Consider the following 17,860-nt stretch of genomic DNA (forward strand, 5'->3'; position numbering starts at 1 on the left):
CCCCAGCCCGCCCGTTCACACGTGCGCGCGTTTGTGGATACGTGTGTTGGAGCCGGGCGCCCAGCGACCGTTGGCGAGTGGTGGGCGGGGCTTGGGCGGTGGGCGGGGCTTGGAGGGGTCCTTCAGGCGGCCGATTGGCTGCCTGGCGAGCGCGTGAGCGGCAGGCAGGCAGGCAGGCAGGCAGGCAGGCGACGCCGGAGCGCGTGGGCTGCGTTGGGAAGCGGAGCCCCGCCGCCCGGGAGAGCCCTGGGCCGCCAGGTGAGTGCACGGCGAGCCCGGCAGCTCCTCCCAGGCGCGTCCCCGACAGTCGGCGGCGTAGCCGGAGGGGGCGGAGCGCTCGGCCTGGTGGGGCCCTGGCTGGGCTGCGCTCTGCCCCCCGCCGGGAATGGCTCCGAAGGGACGGGCCGCCCGCTCACCCCTTGTCAGGCCGAGTGCGCCGCTCCCTCCAGCTACGCCACCGCTCTCAGGGAAGGGGCCGGGGCGGGTGTCAGGAGCCTCCGACCTGCGGAACCGCCTGCCGCGGGATGCGGGCGGCGCTCCTGAAGAGCCTGGGCGGCGAGGGGGCAGAGCCTCCAGTGCCTAGCGCAGTCTCCTGCACTCCCAGCGGCCCCCTTTCTGGAGCCGGGAGGCTGCTCGTCGCCTGCGGGGGCCCTCCCCTCTGCGTCCTTCCTGCCCCCTCTGAGAGGCAGGCAGGCCAGGCTCCGCCGCCACATCCTCTGGCAGGGAGTTCCACAGGTTGATTGCACACTGCAGGGGTCCTCACACGTTTCGCACCAGGACCCACTTTTTAGAGTGAGAATTTATCGGGACCCACCAGAAGTGACGTCATGGCTGGAAGCGACGTCATCAAGCAGGAACATTTTTAACCCTGGCATCCAGAGTGCCAGGATGTAAGTCCCATTGGCTGTCGTTAAAAGTATACGCGGAGCAGTCTGTTCAAAGGACAGGTGTGTGATATTTCCCCAAACACAGCCACATACTATGTGGCATCAAGTCTGGTATATTAAAAATAAAATTTTGAATTGAACGGGGACCCGCCTGAAATTGGTTCGTGACCCACCTAGAGGTTCCCCACCCACAGTCTGAGAAACCCTGTTCTAGAGCAAATAAGAGTAGGTGTGTTTTGTCACATTGAGCGTGAAGACACCACAGAGTCTGTGCAGTTGATGATGAAGTTAATAAGCATCAGAATCCGGGTGAAAGAAATCAGTTTAAAGTAGATGGAAGTCATATTAATGTTTATTAGTCTTTCCAGCTTTGCTGCCTTGATTTTTCCAGTATGGAAGTAGTGAAATTTGCTTTGCATGGCGTTCTGCTTTTGAACGGTGGTTGGTTGATCATGTAGCTTAGCTGCTCTGAGCTGGATAAAGCAAATCTGCAGGTACGTCTCCAGCATCCTTTGCTTCTCCTGTGTTTGTTGCACTGGAGCAAGAATGTAGCATCGAACTTGTTAGGGACTTTCTGTATGTTTTCTGGATTTTAAAATAAAATAACTTTTTTATTTTCATGATAGGTGTTGTCTGCTACATGGGAAGATATTACTCAAAAATTAACTGGTCTGTGCTGAACTTCTGAGAGCACCGGATAGTTAAAAGAGATGGAGAAGAAAGCAAAAAGCAGGTGAGAAACAAAGGAGCAGCTAAACTCTGCATCCACAAATATAATTGTGGTGTTGTGTTGCTAGCACCTGATGGTAGCAGCTTTTGTAACCAAGGAGAGTGAGGGATGTGGTAATCTCTCTGCTTTTGGAATGCTTCTGGGACCTCCCCCCCCCCCCCCCATGCATTTGCTCAAACCCTGGTGACTCTGCTCATGCAGGCAGCCCTTTCATGTCAGCAGTTTCCTTGTGCCATTGTGTGTAAAGTCAGAGCTATGCACAAGTTTGTGCAAATGATTTCTGTCCTAAATAGCAGACGATCTCCCACTCTTTCTTATCATATATACAAGGGGTTTCCAAAGTTTTCGGCACAAGGGCCACATCATAAATCTGACATGGTGCTGAAGGACGGAAAATTAATAAATTTAAATAATGGAGATGGAACCCTAGAGATGGAAGGGGAGAATGGATTTTTAAAAAGGATTTGAGGGAGCAGAAGGAAAAATTGATTTCTACAAGGAGGGGGAAATGGATTTTGAAAAGGAAAATTAATTTTCGGAGAACTTTTTAGAGGAGGAATATGGTGGAGAATCAACGTTAAGGGGGAAAATTGGATGGGAAACCATTTGGGGGGATTGGCGAGAGAACTAATGTGTTGGAGGGATAAAGAGTTGGGCATCAATTGAGTTTAATAAGTTGGGAGAAATCTGAGAAATTAATATGTAAAGAGAAAACATACTTTTAGTATGTATTGTGTAGCTGGCCAGCAGACTGATAAAGGTATTGAATATATCTGGAACTCCTCCTAGGTTTCCAAAGAGCATGTTACAATTTTGGGAGTTAAGAATCAGGCAGAAGTTACTCTTGTGTTTGCCTTTCTCTTGCACTCTCAACCATCTGGGGCGATCTTCGGGAAGCCTTTTCAGCAGAAGGTTCTCTCCACACAAGGCTCTGCATTTCTGGTCTGTCAGCAAGTTGCTGTTGGCTAAAACAGTCAAGCTTCCCCACCATGTGCCGTGGGCTGCATCAAATCCACCCATGGGCCGAATTTTACTCACAGGCCAGGGTTTGGAGACTCATGATGTATACTTCAGATACAAAATGCTGGGAGCACAAGACTTTTCCTGCACGTTGGGACTCTGATTTCTGTGGAGTCTGGAAATGCAGCCACCTTTGCTTTTAGCACAAGTTCCAGCATCTGTGAATGTCTTTTGTCACGCTCTAGTAGTGCGACCCAGGCAGGGCTTATCCAGCTGTAGTCTTCGCTGGCTTTCATTGCATTCTGTCGGACAAAGTGAACAAACTGAAATTGGCAAGACTGCTGGCAAAGGAGCAAAACCCCTTCTGTCCCAGAAACTGGGTGATCAGGAGCAAGAGCAGATTTAGTCCCCACTAAAGTGGGGGAACATTTACTATTTCCCATAGAAGTGAATGGAAACTCTGTAGTGCTGTTTTCATTCTGAGTGGACTACAGATGTGCCTTTGCTTCAAGACAAACTTCTTGGCAAATGGAGGTTGTTTGCAACTTGGGACACATTTCTTCTGAAGTTTTCCCCATCTTAGCAAGTTCTCTCTTGCACCAAATCCTTTCTATTCTACACAACCAGGTCCTGTTCAAGAATGTCTCCTTATACCTCAGCGCCCTGTACCCATCCCATAAGGACTGATCAAGCAACTGCAACAGCGTTCTGAGTGAACCAGACCTGAAGGAGGAGTCCCTTTGATCAATTCTAGCTCTGTTTCTGCTTTGTAAACCATCTTAATTTTTCAGCTCAGTGGGCACTCCTTTCTGCTTAATTGTCTGGACAAAAGGGAATTCTTTATTTTTCCTTAAAGTTTTATTCTTTCAAAGAAACCCAAGTTATACTGTTCTATGGATGGCACCATTGGGATCCCTGTCTCTCTGTCTTCCTAGAAATCGGGGCCAGAATGGGAATCGTAGGATCACATATCGTGTGGCGTACACTTGGAACCGAGGTGGGAGGTTGAAAGAACTCCGTATCAGGTAATAGCAGAATTTATGTTTTGTAAGACGGCCATGTTCTCTGTAGGGTTTTATGGAGGAAGGCAGCCCTATCAAGTAGATTTTGTAAAAAAAATATCTTTCTAAAATCCTATCCTTCATTTACCAGATTGATCATGCTCTTGAGGTGGTTTATATTTCAAACAAACCCACATGATGGTAAAGTCCAGTATAAGTCATTTTGGATCTCACCCTTGCTGACTAGGCAATTAGGAACCTTTTAAAGTGTTGATGCTTCTGTTTACTTCATATCTAGCTGTCACATTTTATTCCTGTGGCATTGGGTGGGCCACTGTGAGATACAGGAAGTTGGACTAGATGGGCCTTTGACGTGATCCAGCGGGGCTCTTCTTATGTTGTGATGTTCTTATTTCTTCCAGTGATTGATAGAGGAAAAGTCCATCACAAGTTACAAGCCACAATGACTATATGCAGCTTCTGGGTTTTGGAGGTAGCCCAGCAGTTCCCATTCGTTTTGGTGCTGTGACCCGCTTCATCCTCCATGGTGTGTTGCAATGCCTGGTGGGGCTGGGGTGGTCTCTTCTGGGTCATGCTGGGCCAGTGACTCACTCCATTGGCCTCCGCAGGACTCAGAATGGCCTGCAGAAACCTCCGAAAGGCACTTCTGGTTTTTGGAGACAACTTTCTGTTTTTGGAGACAAACTGAAAGTGGCTTTCAGAGGCTTCTGCGGGCCCGCAGAGGCTAGTAGAGCAGATCGCTGGCCCAGTGTGGCCTGGAAGAACTCTCCAGGGCTGCCCAGTACCTCTGGAATGACTCCTGTTTAGAGCCATTCAGACACAAGGATGGGAGAGAAGATACAGCCTGAGACCCACCTCGCATGAGCTCATGATCCACAGTTAGGGAAAGGCTGAAGTAGCCTTTCTCTGAATGCCAGACACAAAGGAGCGACAACAGGATACAGGTCTCTTGTGGTCCTGAGTGTTCCTGTGGTCCACTACGAGATACAGGATTAGAAGGTCCCTGGCCTGATCCAACTGGGCTCTTCTGACATCCTAGCAGTCTCTGATTTAACCTCCAGCAACCCATGTTTGCTTCCCAAGAAGTTAAAATAGTTGCTTTTAGTGCCTAGCGGTAGATACTACTGTCAAATTTGGCAGATATACTGTCATCTTTTAGATACGTGAGGATTAAAGCCTGAAGCATCTGGAAGTCCCCATGGCGTAGAGATGAGAGCTCTGAATCTGAACCAGAAAGACCAGAAGTCTAGTCTCTGGGTAGTCATGATGCCTTGCTGGGGGATCTTGGCCTAATTTGCCTCACAGACCTGTTACAAGTAAAAGGAATGGCACAACCCCAGGTCCTGAGCTCCTGTGTTTTAAAGTCCTTCATGGTGGACTGGAAAATCTTGAGTATTTCTCATGTCTGATGTTTCTTTGTGGTGTTCATTGTGAAGACCGTGTCTGAAAATGTGTAGAGGAAGAATACAAAATCCAGAAAAACAAAAAAGAATCTGGAGAGCCAGGGAAGGTGTGGTGGTTCAGGAGTTGGACTTAGACCAGAAAGATCCCTGGTCAGCCATGATGCTTCTTGGGTGACCTAGGGCCAGTCACTCTCTCGCAACCTCACCTACCTGACAGGGTTGTTGTCAGGACAAAAGGAAGGAGGGAATTATGTACACCTCCCTGAGCTCCTTGGGTTGGGAAGGAAAGTTGGGAGAAGAATGTGAAAAGTAAAATAAAACACCTGTTAAATAGTACCATTATCCTTCCATTTTTCTTTTCAGATACCTGGCCAGGAAATTTCTTTACTTGTGGATGAGAAACATCTTTGGAAGAGTTCTCCCTTCCAGTGCCAGGTAAACAAAGCAAGTCCTTTGCTTTCTTAGAGTTAGCCTTTGGGGATGAATTTACTGGTCTTAATGCAGCCATTAGACAGTGCTTGCTGGCAATGGGACAGTCGCACTGCTCTTAATTAGTGTTGGTGATTTCTGTCTTGTTTCTGTGTTCAAGTGATATTTTGCTAGAACTTGGACAATCTGTGCAGAAGACAAATGTGGTAAGAGATGGAAGTGCTCAGTTCCAAGTGTCAACCTGCAGGAATGACTCCAGTTCAGGTTCCCGTGAAAGGCGCAGAGAGTCCTGACATGGTGGGCTCCAGCTGTTGAATCCCAGCTGTCTGCTGTGGCCAGGAACTTTCTCATTGCCTTGAGGTTGTGAGTGGATTTGCTCACAATAGGCTTTGTCCACGTTGTTGCTCTTGCTTCTCCCTCTCCTGATCTTGTTTCTCTCCTTCAGTCAAAACGTTGATTGCAAGCTCTGTGCAGGGTCCAGTCTTTTTGCATCTATCAGACTAAAAAGTGCCACATCTTTCAGATCAGTGGGCCCTCAGTATCTACAGGGGATGCATTCCGGGGGGGGGGTAGCGCTACCACAACTACTTACGGGGGATGTCTTGCCCTCTGGAGGTCGTGAGTGGCCCCCTGGCCTCCTCAGAAGCCTTCTGGATGCAACTGGAAGGCACTTCCAGTTCACATGGCAAATCTTCTGAGGCCCTCCAGCCACAAGCTTGGCACCCGCAGTTATTCAAGTCTGTGGATGCTGAACCTGTGGATAAGAAGGGCCCACAGTGCTATGTTTTATCAATATAAATGCATGTTTTGTGGGTGGCTCTTGTGGGAGCAGAAGGCAAAGCAGAATAGAAATGTTGTAAAATAAAATATCTCCATAATACACAGACACTTCAGTAGACCTGCGGTGGATCTCTGTCGCCATCTAAAATCTAACCTCAGTGTCACCCCCTGTAAAAAGCAAGGAGTGAGCTAAATAGAAAAAGGGTGGGATGTCCGGAGAGTGGATTTGATGGGATCACACGTGCTTTGCTGTTGTACTTACGTGCCTTGCATTTCCTCCAACTGTAGGTACTATTACAATCGGAAGATTCTACAGAAGACCTTCGGGGAGTGGAAGGAAGAATGGTGGGTGGCCTGCAGAGAGTGGAAGCTCTCCATCCGGGCCGACTGCCATTACAGGTCTGTGAAATGAATTTCCGAATCCCACAGGAGCCCTGGTAGAAGAAATTTCTGTTTGTTGCAGGGTGCAAAAAAACAGACTTGTGCCATCATAAGTGGCATTTGATCAAGAATGGTAGCTTTTCAGCACCCCCATCTCATTCTCTGCTTATTATTCCAGCGAACACACATTTTCCGTCCAGCATCCAAACAGATGAGAGGCTCAGTTCAGAATTTGCATTGGCCAGTGGCCTCCATCCACCATGGTTTTGAATCCTTGCAGTGGTAGGAGCTTCTGTGCATGCAGGCAGCCCAGGGCTTAGAGCTTCCTGCCTATTTTAGTTGTACACCTGCTCAGCATTTCTGGGGAGCAGCAGCAGCCTTTGGGGGTGGAACCAAAACTTAACCATGGCTTGTGAATTCAGGCATCATGTCCAAACCAGATTTAAACTTCTCTAATCCTGGTTTGTTTTGCCATTTTTGGACTGAGCCAGTATTGGGTGTGTCCTGTGTCTTGCTGTGTGAATTGAATGATTTTTGGAAACCATAATTTTTACAGAGAGGAATGACATTTGCCACGAATTTCTCCTACCTAAGTAGGATTTTTTTTCTTTAGAAAAATGTGCTGTTCTGTTGGCACAGCCATTTCCCACCTGGTGACACTGAAGTGTTCCTGCAAATGCCTCTTCTGTATCTCAAATCATAATGTGAAGTGTTGGGCACAAGTCTAAAAAAAGTTCTAAAATTATACTACTCATTTGTTTGGAACATTTGCAGTATCCAAAGCACTTCATGTGACCATCTGGTTGCACTCTGTCCACCAACTCTGTAAGGCTGGTCAACATTATTATGCCCACACTGCAGTTGGGCTCTGAGGCTGCCGAGGAGTGGCTGAGAGCGAAACCAGGCATTTCTCAATTTATATCTTGGCTACTAAGCTACTATTAATGTGTGAATGTACTGCTTTTTCAGGAACCTATAACTTAGTAGGAGCCCCAGGTTTGGAGAGGAGACATCAGGATGGCTGTTTGTGTTCTCTTCATGTTTACTAGTGACTTTCAGTCTTGCAGATCTGTCCCCCAAGGCCCCAAAAGCCAACCTGCGTTCACCCTGTCCTAGCTTTAGTCATCCTTGACCTGAGAAGGAGCAAACTTCTCTTGTCTGCTTCTCACTGGTAACCAGGAACTAGTCTGTTTTGCATGCCTGCTTTATTGACACTACAAATAAAGAATTTCCATATGCCTTCTTAATACCACCCATTCTCCAAGGAGTTCAGGGTAGTGTCCATGGTTTCTTTCCTCCTTTTGTCCTTGCAACAACCCTGTGAGGAAGTGAGACTGGGAGAGAGTGATTGGCCGAAGGTCATCCAGGAAACTTTGTGACTGAGCGGGGATTTGAACCTGAATCTTCCAGTCTCAGTCCAACACCCAAACCACTACACAATCCTGACTCAGGACAGGAAGGTGATTGGTCCATGACAAAGTCCTCTTTGTTTATATTGGGCAGGTATTTCCTGTACAACCTAATCTTTCTGGCCTGGCGGTCCTATGTGCTTCAGCAGCGAGAGAAGAAGACAACATATGGCATTGCAAAGGCTCACGGTGAGGGAGTAGAATAGAGAACAGCTGGTGACTGTTGGTGGAAGCCTTGAGAAGAACCCAGGCTGTTTTGGGCATGCTTTTCTCTGGGCAGATGGGAATCTGCTTAAAACTGGCATTCTGTTTTCTCCGAAGGTAGCGTTCTGCTGTGTGCAAAATTAATTCAGCTATTCAGGAAGGCCAGTGCCAATGGCCAGGAAGGCCAATGGTGTTCTCCATCTGCTGTTTGGGATCTTGCAAACGCATGCATTTCTGTTGGCACAAGGGACCTAGAATTTTGCAACATAAAAACCACAAATTCAGTGTCCAGCAGATCAACTAGCATGCTTTACGTGCTAAATAGATACAGCAAGTTCTTACTTAAAGTCATTCAATTTAAAACTGTTTTGTTATAAAGCTGATGAGGACAAAAATTGATTCCAAGCCAAGACCACTGTCTGTGTGGAGTTTGCCCATTCTCCCCATGTCTGCATGTGTTGTTTTTTCTGACCTGGAAAGCTCACATTGATTTTGGTAACATTAGAAGTGTTTTGGATCTTTATATAGAAGTTTTGGTGATGCTTCTGTGACCAGAAATGTGCTGTTGAAACATCATTTGCTTGTTTACATCTATTAGTTAGCTCACATAAAACTGGTCTTGTTATAAGTCATTTCGCTTAAAGTTGTCGTTTCCAAGCACTGATCCCCAACTCTAAGTGAGGACTTGCTGTATTTTATAGTGTTGGTATTGATGTGTTGCCAGTTGCAATAAATCAGGCAAAGATGATACGTTTACTTAACTAGGCTATGGAACTGCTCTTTGTGGTGTTTTGCACACAACAGAAACAGACAATTCGTTACTACAGACAGTTGCCCTAGAATCCAGAGTTGCAGAACCTGCAAAATGCTGCAGCACACCACTTGAAAATCACTGGGCCAGAGCATCAGGCTTTTCTCCTATCCTCCACACTCCGTTCTCTTCTTCCTGTTTGCATCACAGAGTGGTGGGCAGAGGAGCAGTGAAGCTGGCAGGTGGACGTGTTTGTCCCAGCCACACACACACACGCACCCCATTCTGCTGCCCAAGGCAACCCCCTCCGTTGGTCTTGTGCACAGGCCAGGTCAGGGTCAGTTTGGGCTGGAAAAAAGTGGGCATTTGTCAGAAATAGGTGGTTTGCTTGTATCATTGTCTAAAACAGTGTGTGAATTTGGCTTTTCACAGCGGACAAGCAGAGAATACTGTGGTCGTGGCAGCATTGGCTGAGCTATGTGGAATTGCGCCGTGTGAAGCGCAGGATGCACTTGGAGGCGCAGGGGTTGAGGGAGCAGAGCAGCCTGAGGTGAGAATGGATGGGAGTCGCCGGGTTAGAGCAGTGCCCCTGGTCTTTTTTCCTCATATCCATCTTCTGAATCCAGCTTGTCACTCTGGGCGAGGCTGATTTCAGGGGGCTGAGGGCTAAAACTTATGGCGTTCTCCCCCCCCCCCGCATGTGTGTTAAAGTTCCTATAAATTTATTCAGTGGTGCAATTGGCATGTAATTGGCCTGTGGAACTCCTTGCCACAGGATGTGGTGATGGCACCTGAAGGCCTAGATGCCTTTCAAAGGGAATTGGACAGATTTCTCGAAGAAAAGTCTTCTGCAACTGCTCAGGGAACAAGCCAGATGCAAGGGAGTGGCAACAGGACACAGGTTTCTCACAGTGGCCCACCAGCTGCCTCAGGGAGCCCACAAGACAACAAGATCCCTGAATCCTGTTGCCACTCTCTTCATCTGGCATCCAGATGTAGCCTACTTCTAGAACCAGGAGGTTGAGGTTGCATAATCCCATCACAGCTTGTCACCTAAGATGGGCTTTTCCTCCATTGATCTGTCTAATCCTCTTTTAAAGGCATCTAGGCCTTCAGATGCCATCACCATGTCCTGGGGCACAACGACCCACAGTTGAATAAGAACAATACTGCAGAGTTAAATACTGGTTTACGTCCTGATGGTCTGTTTCCAACAGTCTGGTGTGGAGATTGTGGAGAAAGAGGTGGTGCCAGAACTGGACCGGCCGTGAGATGGAAGCTCGGGCTCTGCAGCACTGGGCCCAAGGCTTGCAGTGTTGGGTAAGTGTCCCATATGGCAGTCCTTGAATCTGCATGTGTTCCTGATTGAGCTTCTGTTAATTATGACGACACAAGAATTGTGCAGGTGGAACAGAGCATCTCTTCTAGTGACAGCCTCTGGAAGCTCACAAGCAAGGCGTGAACTGAGGGCCAAACCTCGTTGCCTCCGGGAGTGGCACTTCTGTTGGACTGTCCTGGCTAAAAGTTGACTCTAGACCAGCTTTTCTTAATGTTGTTGAGACAACGTACCACTTCGCGTGTACCTTCCTAACTCGCGTACCAGAGGAAGTAACTGGAGATGATGTCATCGCCAGTTACTTCTGGGTTGGGGAGCCTGCCGCAATGCAGTAAACACCGGTAAGAGGCTCAGAGTGGGCAGGTGGTCTTTTTCTAGTGTGCAAAAACAGTGCACTGGAGCTCTGCTCACCAAACCGAGCATCCTACCATTGTTTGCTACATTGTTTCCCAGTCTTGCTGCCTGGTGGTGGGTGTCCAAGAGTGCTGTGCATCCACCGAGCACCATCTCACGTACCACCAGTTGAGGAATGGTGCTCTAGTCCTTTCCACGATCTTTTTCCCAAGTCAAGCTCTTTGCAACAGATGGCAGGTGAGGAAGTGAGAGGTTTAGATTCTGGTTTTCCTCAAAACCACACTGAGGTGCCTTGAGGCTATGCAGCCTGGAATGCCATCTTGGCAGTACAAAAAAAAAACCCATAGAAAACCCTTACTGTGCTCTTCACGCACTGCTGTCACACCTGTATATGTGAGACTTCTAGTTTAATTTAAAGGGACAGCATGACGTGAGTCCTGCACTTCCAGATGTGGCAGCAGTAAGGAGGAGAATGATCAGAATTATTTCACTCGAGCAGGTGGGAAGCCTGTCGTTGTGACTTGCATTGGCAGTGGGATGGAGGAAGATGGCAGCCCCAGATTTGGGGTGAAAGATGGCCCGAATCCACCACCCCCCTCAAGCCCTTTGCCATCTGCCGCTGATGCAACTCACATCAGGTGCCCTCATGGATGGGCCAACTCTGCCTCCATCTTATCAAGGGTGCTCTGACTGGAGGGTGTGGCCAGAGTTCAGTTGTGTAGGAGAAGAAAGGATGGGAGAGAGACTGCTGTAAACAAGAATTTCACCCAGGGAACCTGGTTGGGATCAGCAATAAATTGCAAGTGTGATTGGAGAGGAAGGTATAGTGGATCCTCATTATCCATGGGCTTGGCATCCACAGATTTGACTCAATGCAGATCCCAAGCCTGTGTTGGAGGGCCTCGGGGGACCTCCCGGATGTGCCTTCCAGTCACGTTTTGGAAGTCTTCTGAGGTGCGTGGCCTTCCGGAGTCTTCTGAAAGACGTCTCCAATTGCCAGCAAACCGCCCCCCCCCACAGGTCTTGCAGGTCTCGCTGTCCATGGAATTAAGTATCTACAAGGAGTCCTGGAATGGATACTGAGGCCTACCATAGAGCTGATTTTGGCTGTTTCCTTCATCGTCTGCCTTACCTCCCTCTTTGCTCTTTCACTCACTTTCCCTTTAACACGTTAACTTCCTGTTGATGTCTCTATACTTGTCAGGCCTGGTTGCGGTGGAAGAAACTCTATAAATGCATCCAGGATGAGAAGGAGGAAGAGGCCAGGGCAGGGGCGCATCTCCAGCACAGTTTGATGCGGAAAGCTACCAAATGCTGGTGCCTCTACCTGCAGCTCCAAAGGAAGAAGCGGCATCGGGACCGTGAGTTGGGAATGGGGAGCTGGAACCAATTGTAGTTGGTTTCTTTTCTGTGTGTTTCTTTGGTGCCAGGTGCTCTTTGGGGTCCCTGCTCCAGGAGCAGTGTGTTTTTCTGACAAGCAGAAGGCCTGAGCTGGCCTTGAACTCCAGCTTCTGTTTATAGTCCTCCTATACATGTTGGACAGGTGAGGGACCAGAGCACTGACAAAACCTGGAAATCGCCAAGAAGCACAATGGAGTCCTTTTTTTTTAGTTTGCAATGCTAACTGCCAATGCAGATGCAAAACCTGAGAGAGGCAGTAGCTCCAAAGGAGCCCATGCCCTTCCCTTTCATTTGCACACATGGCTTTCTATGCTGAGGGAAAGGGTCAAAAGAGCAGATTATTGAAAAACAGTCAACTGGGAAAGCGGAGAGGCCAGCTATATCAAGGCATCCAGTTGCCTGAGCACCCAGTATTTGCATGATGTTGGCACCAAAAGGGCCATTTGGCCTTCTCTTATTCCAGAGCTGGCTGTGCAGCACCACCAGCACTTTGTGCTCCTTCAGTGCTTCTCAGTGTGGCGGCTCACCTGGGAGCGCAGGCAGCAACTGCGTGTGCATTGGGAACACATTGCGCAGCTGGCAAGAAGGATTACTTTGCGAAGAGTCTTTGTGCAATGGAAGTTCTGTATCCTTTTTCTTGCTGCCCCTGTGCAGGGGATCAGGGGATGTGGACTGTAACATCCACAGCAGCAACTGTGTTTGAGGGGCCTAGATGCACAACTGCTGAATTCCACGTAGACTCATTCCAGACTACAGGACTGGAGTGAACACTGGAGTGGGGCTGCAACTTCTTGCTGAGGGCCACGGGATCCCGATAGTGGCTCGCAGATGGGTCAGAACACAGGGTTAGCCTTTGAAGACAAGTGCATAACATTACACATTGTGGGTACGTGAGTCTAGAACAGTCACCTTACTCCTCTTTCTGATCCCAGTGGATGCCCAGTCAGAAGGGATGACTAAAGCCAATGGCACAATTGTTGATGAACCTGTGGAACTCACTGAGACAGGATGTTTTTCACACAGCAGAGGAGGGTGCCCTTGGGCGGGTATCTGGCCCTGTTCACCCCGGACACAGGGCTATGTAAATGGAGGATTCTTGAGGCCTATAGGAAGAAGCCCCTCTACTGATTCAGTTCCTGTCTCGCTTCAGGGAACACGGCTGCAATGAACCCAGTCAATCTGTTACCACAATCACTCAGATGTTTACTTAGCTAGTTGTTAATTCCTCAGCCTACAAAGGAATTCTCTAGGACAGTGTTTCTCAAACTGCATCACAAATTGATTGTTGGCAGCTTGTGAAACTGAGAAGCTGATAGCTGACAAGGAAAATGGATTGAACTTGATGGAAAGGGGAACTGAGCTACACATCCACACTTACTAATGAGTAGGCAACCATACCTTAGTCCAGTTCAAAGGGCAGGTTGAGCGGAAAGCAAGGCCACCAGAATCGTCTTGATCCAGTGAACGTGGAGCAAACTATCCAGAAGGTGGTCCTCCCACTATAGTAAAAAAGATTTAAAAAAGAGGTGTGAGCAGCTGGTTAAGTGAAACTGGGTTTTTTAAGTTTCATAAAGCTGGGAGAGTCCCCATAGAGTGTCATTTTTAAAAGTGGTCTGGGTGCTAAAGTGTTTGGGAACCACTGCTCTAGGCCAAGGATGCCCTTGCCCCAAGAGCTCTCTCTCTTTGAGGGCACCAGCCATGTTGCTGCAGCCTCCTTATCTAAGGAGTTCTCTGCTTCAGAATGGGGAGGAGGGACTTCAGTCTATAGCCTCCAAAGTGGTTGTCTTGCTGAAAAAGCCACAAGGTTTGTAGATCTCTGGCCAGCTCTGAGGAAAGCCCAGCGACAGCACCACTGTCACCCACTCCTCCTCCACTGCCCACCTAGTTGCAGCTGCAGCAGTGCAACGGAAGCAGAGCCAGCGGTGAAGCAGGTCCCAACAGTGACTTGCTCTGTTGGCTGCTGCCTCCTGAATGGGCAGGGCCAAGCTTTGGGCAGACAGAGCCCCAGCAGTGCCAACTGTGATGAGAATAGCCTTGGTCTGCCCCTGCCATCAGCAAAATCCCCTCTGCAAGAGGAGGGGATGTCCTTCTGTTGGTCCCCAGTATTGCGTAGGGCCCCTCCTCTCCTCACTGCCCAAGGGACCAAATGGACAAAATCAGGTGGGTGAGTGGCTCAGGGGCTGGTTAAAGCAACCGTAAAAGCAGAGAGTCTCACTCCCTCTGCAACCCACCACTGATGTGATGGAAAGTTCTGGGCTTAACTGAAGGGGCTGCAGGAGACTTTCTGACCAAAAGCTTTGAAAGATGTTTACTCAGAGTAGGGAAAGTGACTTGGGTTCATCTGCACCCTTTGCAGGACCAAAACTGAAGGTGTGGCTTTCTCCCACATGTCCCACTTTAGGGTCCTGCCCTGAGTGGGGCGACCAGTCCGTCCAAGATTGCTGTCCGTTCCCTGTGAAGAAACAGGCCATTGTGGCAAGTCCAGTGTCTTCTTTCTTGTTGCGTGTTTTGTCCATGTCAGTGATCAACTGTGGGGAAAAGTCTTTTTCCTTAACCCAGCGATTTTCAGCCGGTGTGCTGCAGTGTCAGACATGCCGCAGGAGTTTGGAGCACAACAGTTGAAAATCACTGAAAAAAACTCTTCCAGGTTCTTCGGCTTTGTTTCTAGGGCAACTGTCTATAGTAGCAAATTGTCCCCCTTCCTCCGCTGGCGGAGCCTGCAGAGAAAGAGGGACAGACTCTTAGTTACTACAGACAGTTGCCATAGAAATAGAACCATAGAACATGGAAGTGTCAACTGGGAGGGACACCACAAGAGGTGAAGACCAGAGAGGTCAGTGTGCCATGAGAAGAAAGACATTGAAAACCACTGCCTTAACCCGCCTAACAGATGTTGCACTCTGTGCCGAAGCAGCCCAGCACTGTGAGCTAGCAGGGGACCACCATCGTCGGCACCTGTTGGTAAGAAGCCTGCACCATCCTGGTGGGAGGAGAGCCAGGAATGGTTGCTGGCCCAGGATAGCCGCTTCCTGCCTTATTCTCCCAGAGGGTCAGTTTACACAGTGTCTGCTGCTCACGGCCCCCCCCCCATGTCCAAGCTCCCTGCCACATACCTGCAGGAGACACAGGGCCCAATCCTATGCATTTTTCCAGTGCCAGTGCTGCTGTGCCTAAGGGCTGTGCACTGCACCCTGCCACGAGGAGGCAGTCAGGGAAGCCTCCTCCAGGTATTGGGCATTTGTTCCCTTACCTCATGGCTGCATTGCTGCTGCCCTGGTGCTGGAAAGTTGGATAGGATTGGGCCCACAGAACCCTAAAGGCATTCTAGCAGCTGCAGTTTTGTGGCTGGTTCTGTGCACGTGTATGGGGCTTGTGGAGGAGAACGTCCCCCTTGGGTTGTGCCCAGTCATCCCATTTATTGTGACCCAAGTCGGCTGTCTGCGAGTGCTGCCTCATCTCTGTTAACCAGCAGCACCAAATCATTCCCAATGGGAACGCAGGAGGCTTTCAAAGATGCACCTTTGCCCTCAGATCAGGGCAGCCTTTCTGAGCCACTCTGAGTTCAGTCCACTGCCTCCCCTTTCTCATAGAGCTGTGGGTTTCGTGCCCTGCAGAAGAACGTGGTGGATGCCCGTGTCAGGCAAATGAGAAGAAATTTGGCTCATCAGCAGCATCGCATCATGGTGAGTTTGTTCCTGGACTGTCATGAATCGGTGCTGAAGCTGCACCCCAAATCCCCCCCCCTCAGTCACCATTGAGCATCCCTAGGTGTAGGTGAAGCTTCGGTAAAGGGTCTGTCCATCAATTTAGGAATAGTTATGTGGTTGTGGGCTGTTGTGTAGCAACAAGAGGGTGTGCACGTGTGATTGCAGGCCAACAAGGGGATATCCTGTCTAGGATTAGGCTGAACTCTAACATGTTGCTGTGTGTGTGTGTGTGTGTGTGTGTGTGTGTGTGTGTTAAAGGTGTACCCAACCTTTAGTAGCCTGCAGACCCCGAAGCAAAAATAGTAATCATTGTGGACCACACGCAACCCCTCCACTCGCATCCCATACAATTAAATGTAATAGAGAAGATATATTATTTAAAGAGAAAATTTATGGGTTGCTGTTTTTGTTGCTGGCTGTGGTTTGATGCAGGAAGTGATTGAAGGTGGTTTTTCTTTTTTCCTAAGACCTCGCAAACCACTTCTCAGGGTCTTGCGGACCATGTATGGTGGTGAAGCCAGTAACTCTTCATTTGTTGTTCAGGGCACACATTCCTTGATGCTACATCTTCTGTCTGCCCTGAAGGCTTGACTGTGCTGCATCCTGTCTCCCTTCTGGTTTTGTTCCAGCTCTTGCAGAGGTTCTGGAACTGCTGGATGTCTCGTGTGGAGGAAAAGGAGGAAGCGCAACACCAGCCCCTGGCATCAGCCGCTCGGTCTCACTACAGGTGCTGCAGGGCAGCCAGTTGTTTGACTGTTTTGATGTACACAGCACTCTCCTTGTTTGATAGTTCCCAGGAATAGTCTGTTCTTGGTTCTGCCTGTTAACACACCACCTTTCCTTCCTTGAGGTGTGGGGCTCCTGAGGAATCTTCTGCCCAAGAACTAGCCAGATTCAGACCTGTTCTGCTTCAGAGATGGGAGGACATGAGGTGCCATCACGAGAACCGGGTGGATGGGGGGTGCACTCAGTGCCTGCCAGCTTCACCTGTAAATTGTCACTTGAAAGTCTTTTGTGTAATAGTCAGTTTGCCACTAGATGGCGCCCTGATGGTGTCTTTTACGTGGGCGTAGCTGCCAGTTTTACTCAGATTGCGTAGTGTGCCCTTTCCTTTTCAAGCAACGATGGGCACTGCATTCTTTCACACCACACTGCACAATGTGAAACAGCACCAGGAAGTCTTGATTGTGTGACTTTAGTGCTGGAGTTGCCCAGTGGAACCTGCAGACTTTGCTGTTTCTGCCAAGCACTTGAGTGGCACGTTGGTTGTAGCCCTGAAACTGGCAGAAGTGTCTTTCTTTCAAAGTTTTCTGCCGCATGGACTCTGGCCCTGTTGAGAGCTGTCCCTGGTCCTGAGCTGCGGGAAGCTGTCAACGCAGCCCAGAGGCTGCTCTGGTGACTGACAGGCACACTTTCCATTGCAGCACGGTGCTGCTCCAGAAGTGTCTCAAGATTTGGATCCACTGCACCGCCTGGGAAAGACGCAGGAAGGTGAGGCGCAGTCCCTGGCACAGTCATCCCTAACCTTTTCATGCCCTGAGCCCACCCTCCTGTTCGTAAATGTTTCCATTTAAATTCCTCCATCTTTTTCCTTCTGTCTTTGTGTGTTTTTGTCCTGTCTCTGCGTGTGTTTTACTCAGAGGTAATTCTATAGTGGTCAGTAAGACTTGGGCTGTAATCCTTTCTTACTCACTGGAAACAAACACCTCTGTTGGTCCCCTTTTCCTAAAAAGGAAACAGCAATGTAGAAAGAGCCAGGATGGTGTAATGGTTTGGGGACTTCAACCTGGAAGATCTCGTTCAAATCCCCACTCAGCCATAAAGCTTCCTGGGTGACCTTGGGCCAGTCGGTGTCTCTCTCTCAGCCTCACCTACTTCACAGGGTTGTTGTGAGGGCAAAAGAAAGGGAGGAACCAGGTACACCACCCTGTGCTCCTTGGAGGAAGGGTGGGATAAAAATGTTAAACCATCTCCCCTCCCAGGCTTCCATAGCACAGCCATTTTCAAAACTGGGGGGGGGGGCTATCTGAGGAAGCATAGTTTTCTTGAATGGAGCAGAGCTGCTACAACTACTTTCTGGTTGGAGGTTTCCCAAGCAAGCAGCAC

The 17,860-nt window shown here is 49.0% G+C and overlaps 1 protein-coding gene across 1 annotated transcript in view; it reads left to right on the forward strand.

Moving 5' to 3' along the window:
* The first annotated feature begins 177 nt into the window (after positions 1-177).
* The window catches only part of SFI1 (SFI1 centrin binding protein), a 41,125-nt gene continuing 23,442 nt past the window's right edge, over positions 178-17,860 (forward strand). The window contains exons 1-14 of the mRNA XM_066610057.1: positions 178-258; positions 1,514-1,620; positions 3,513-3,602; positions 5,366-5,437; positions 6,500-6,610; positions 8,096-8,190; positions 9,389-9,506; positions 10,174-10,276; positions 11,851-12,007; positions 12,511-12,672; positions 14,938-15,008; positions 15,638-15,730; positions 16,384-16,481; positions 17,179-17,245. Of these exons, the coding sequence (XP_066466154.1) occupies positions 1,598-1,620; positions 3,513-3,602; positions 5,366-5,437; positions 6,500-6,610; positions 8,096-8,190; positions 9,389-9,506; positions 10,174-10,276; positions 11,851-12,007; positions 12,511-12,672; positions 14,938-15,008; positions 15,638-15,730; positions 16,384-16,481; positions 17,179-17,245 (1,260 nt within the window). The 5' untranslated portion in view covers positions 178-258; positions 1,514-1,597. The remainder of the gene's footprint in view (positions 259-1,513; positions 1,621-3,512; positions 3,603-5,365; positions 5,438-6,499; positions 6,611-8,095; positions 8,191-9,388; positions 9,507-10,173; positions 10,277-11,850; positions 12,008-12,510; positions 12,673-14,937; positions 15,009-15,637; positions 15,731-16,383; positions 16,482-17,178; positions 17,246-17,860) is intronic.

This window comes from Tiliqua scincoides, chromosome 14, assembly GCF_035046505.1.
Source record: "Tiliqua scincoides isolate rTilSci1 chromosome 14, rTilSci1.hap2, whole genome shotgun sequence".
In the NCBI taxonomy this organism is placed as follows: Eukaryota; Metazoa; Chordata; class Lepidosauria; order Squamata; family Scincidae; genus Tiliqua; species Tiliqua scincoides.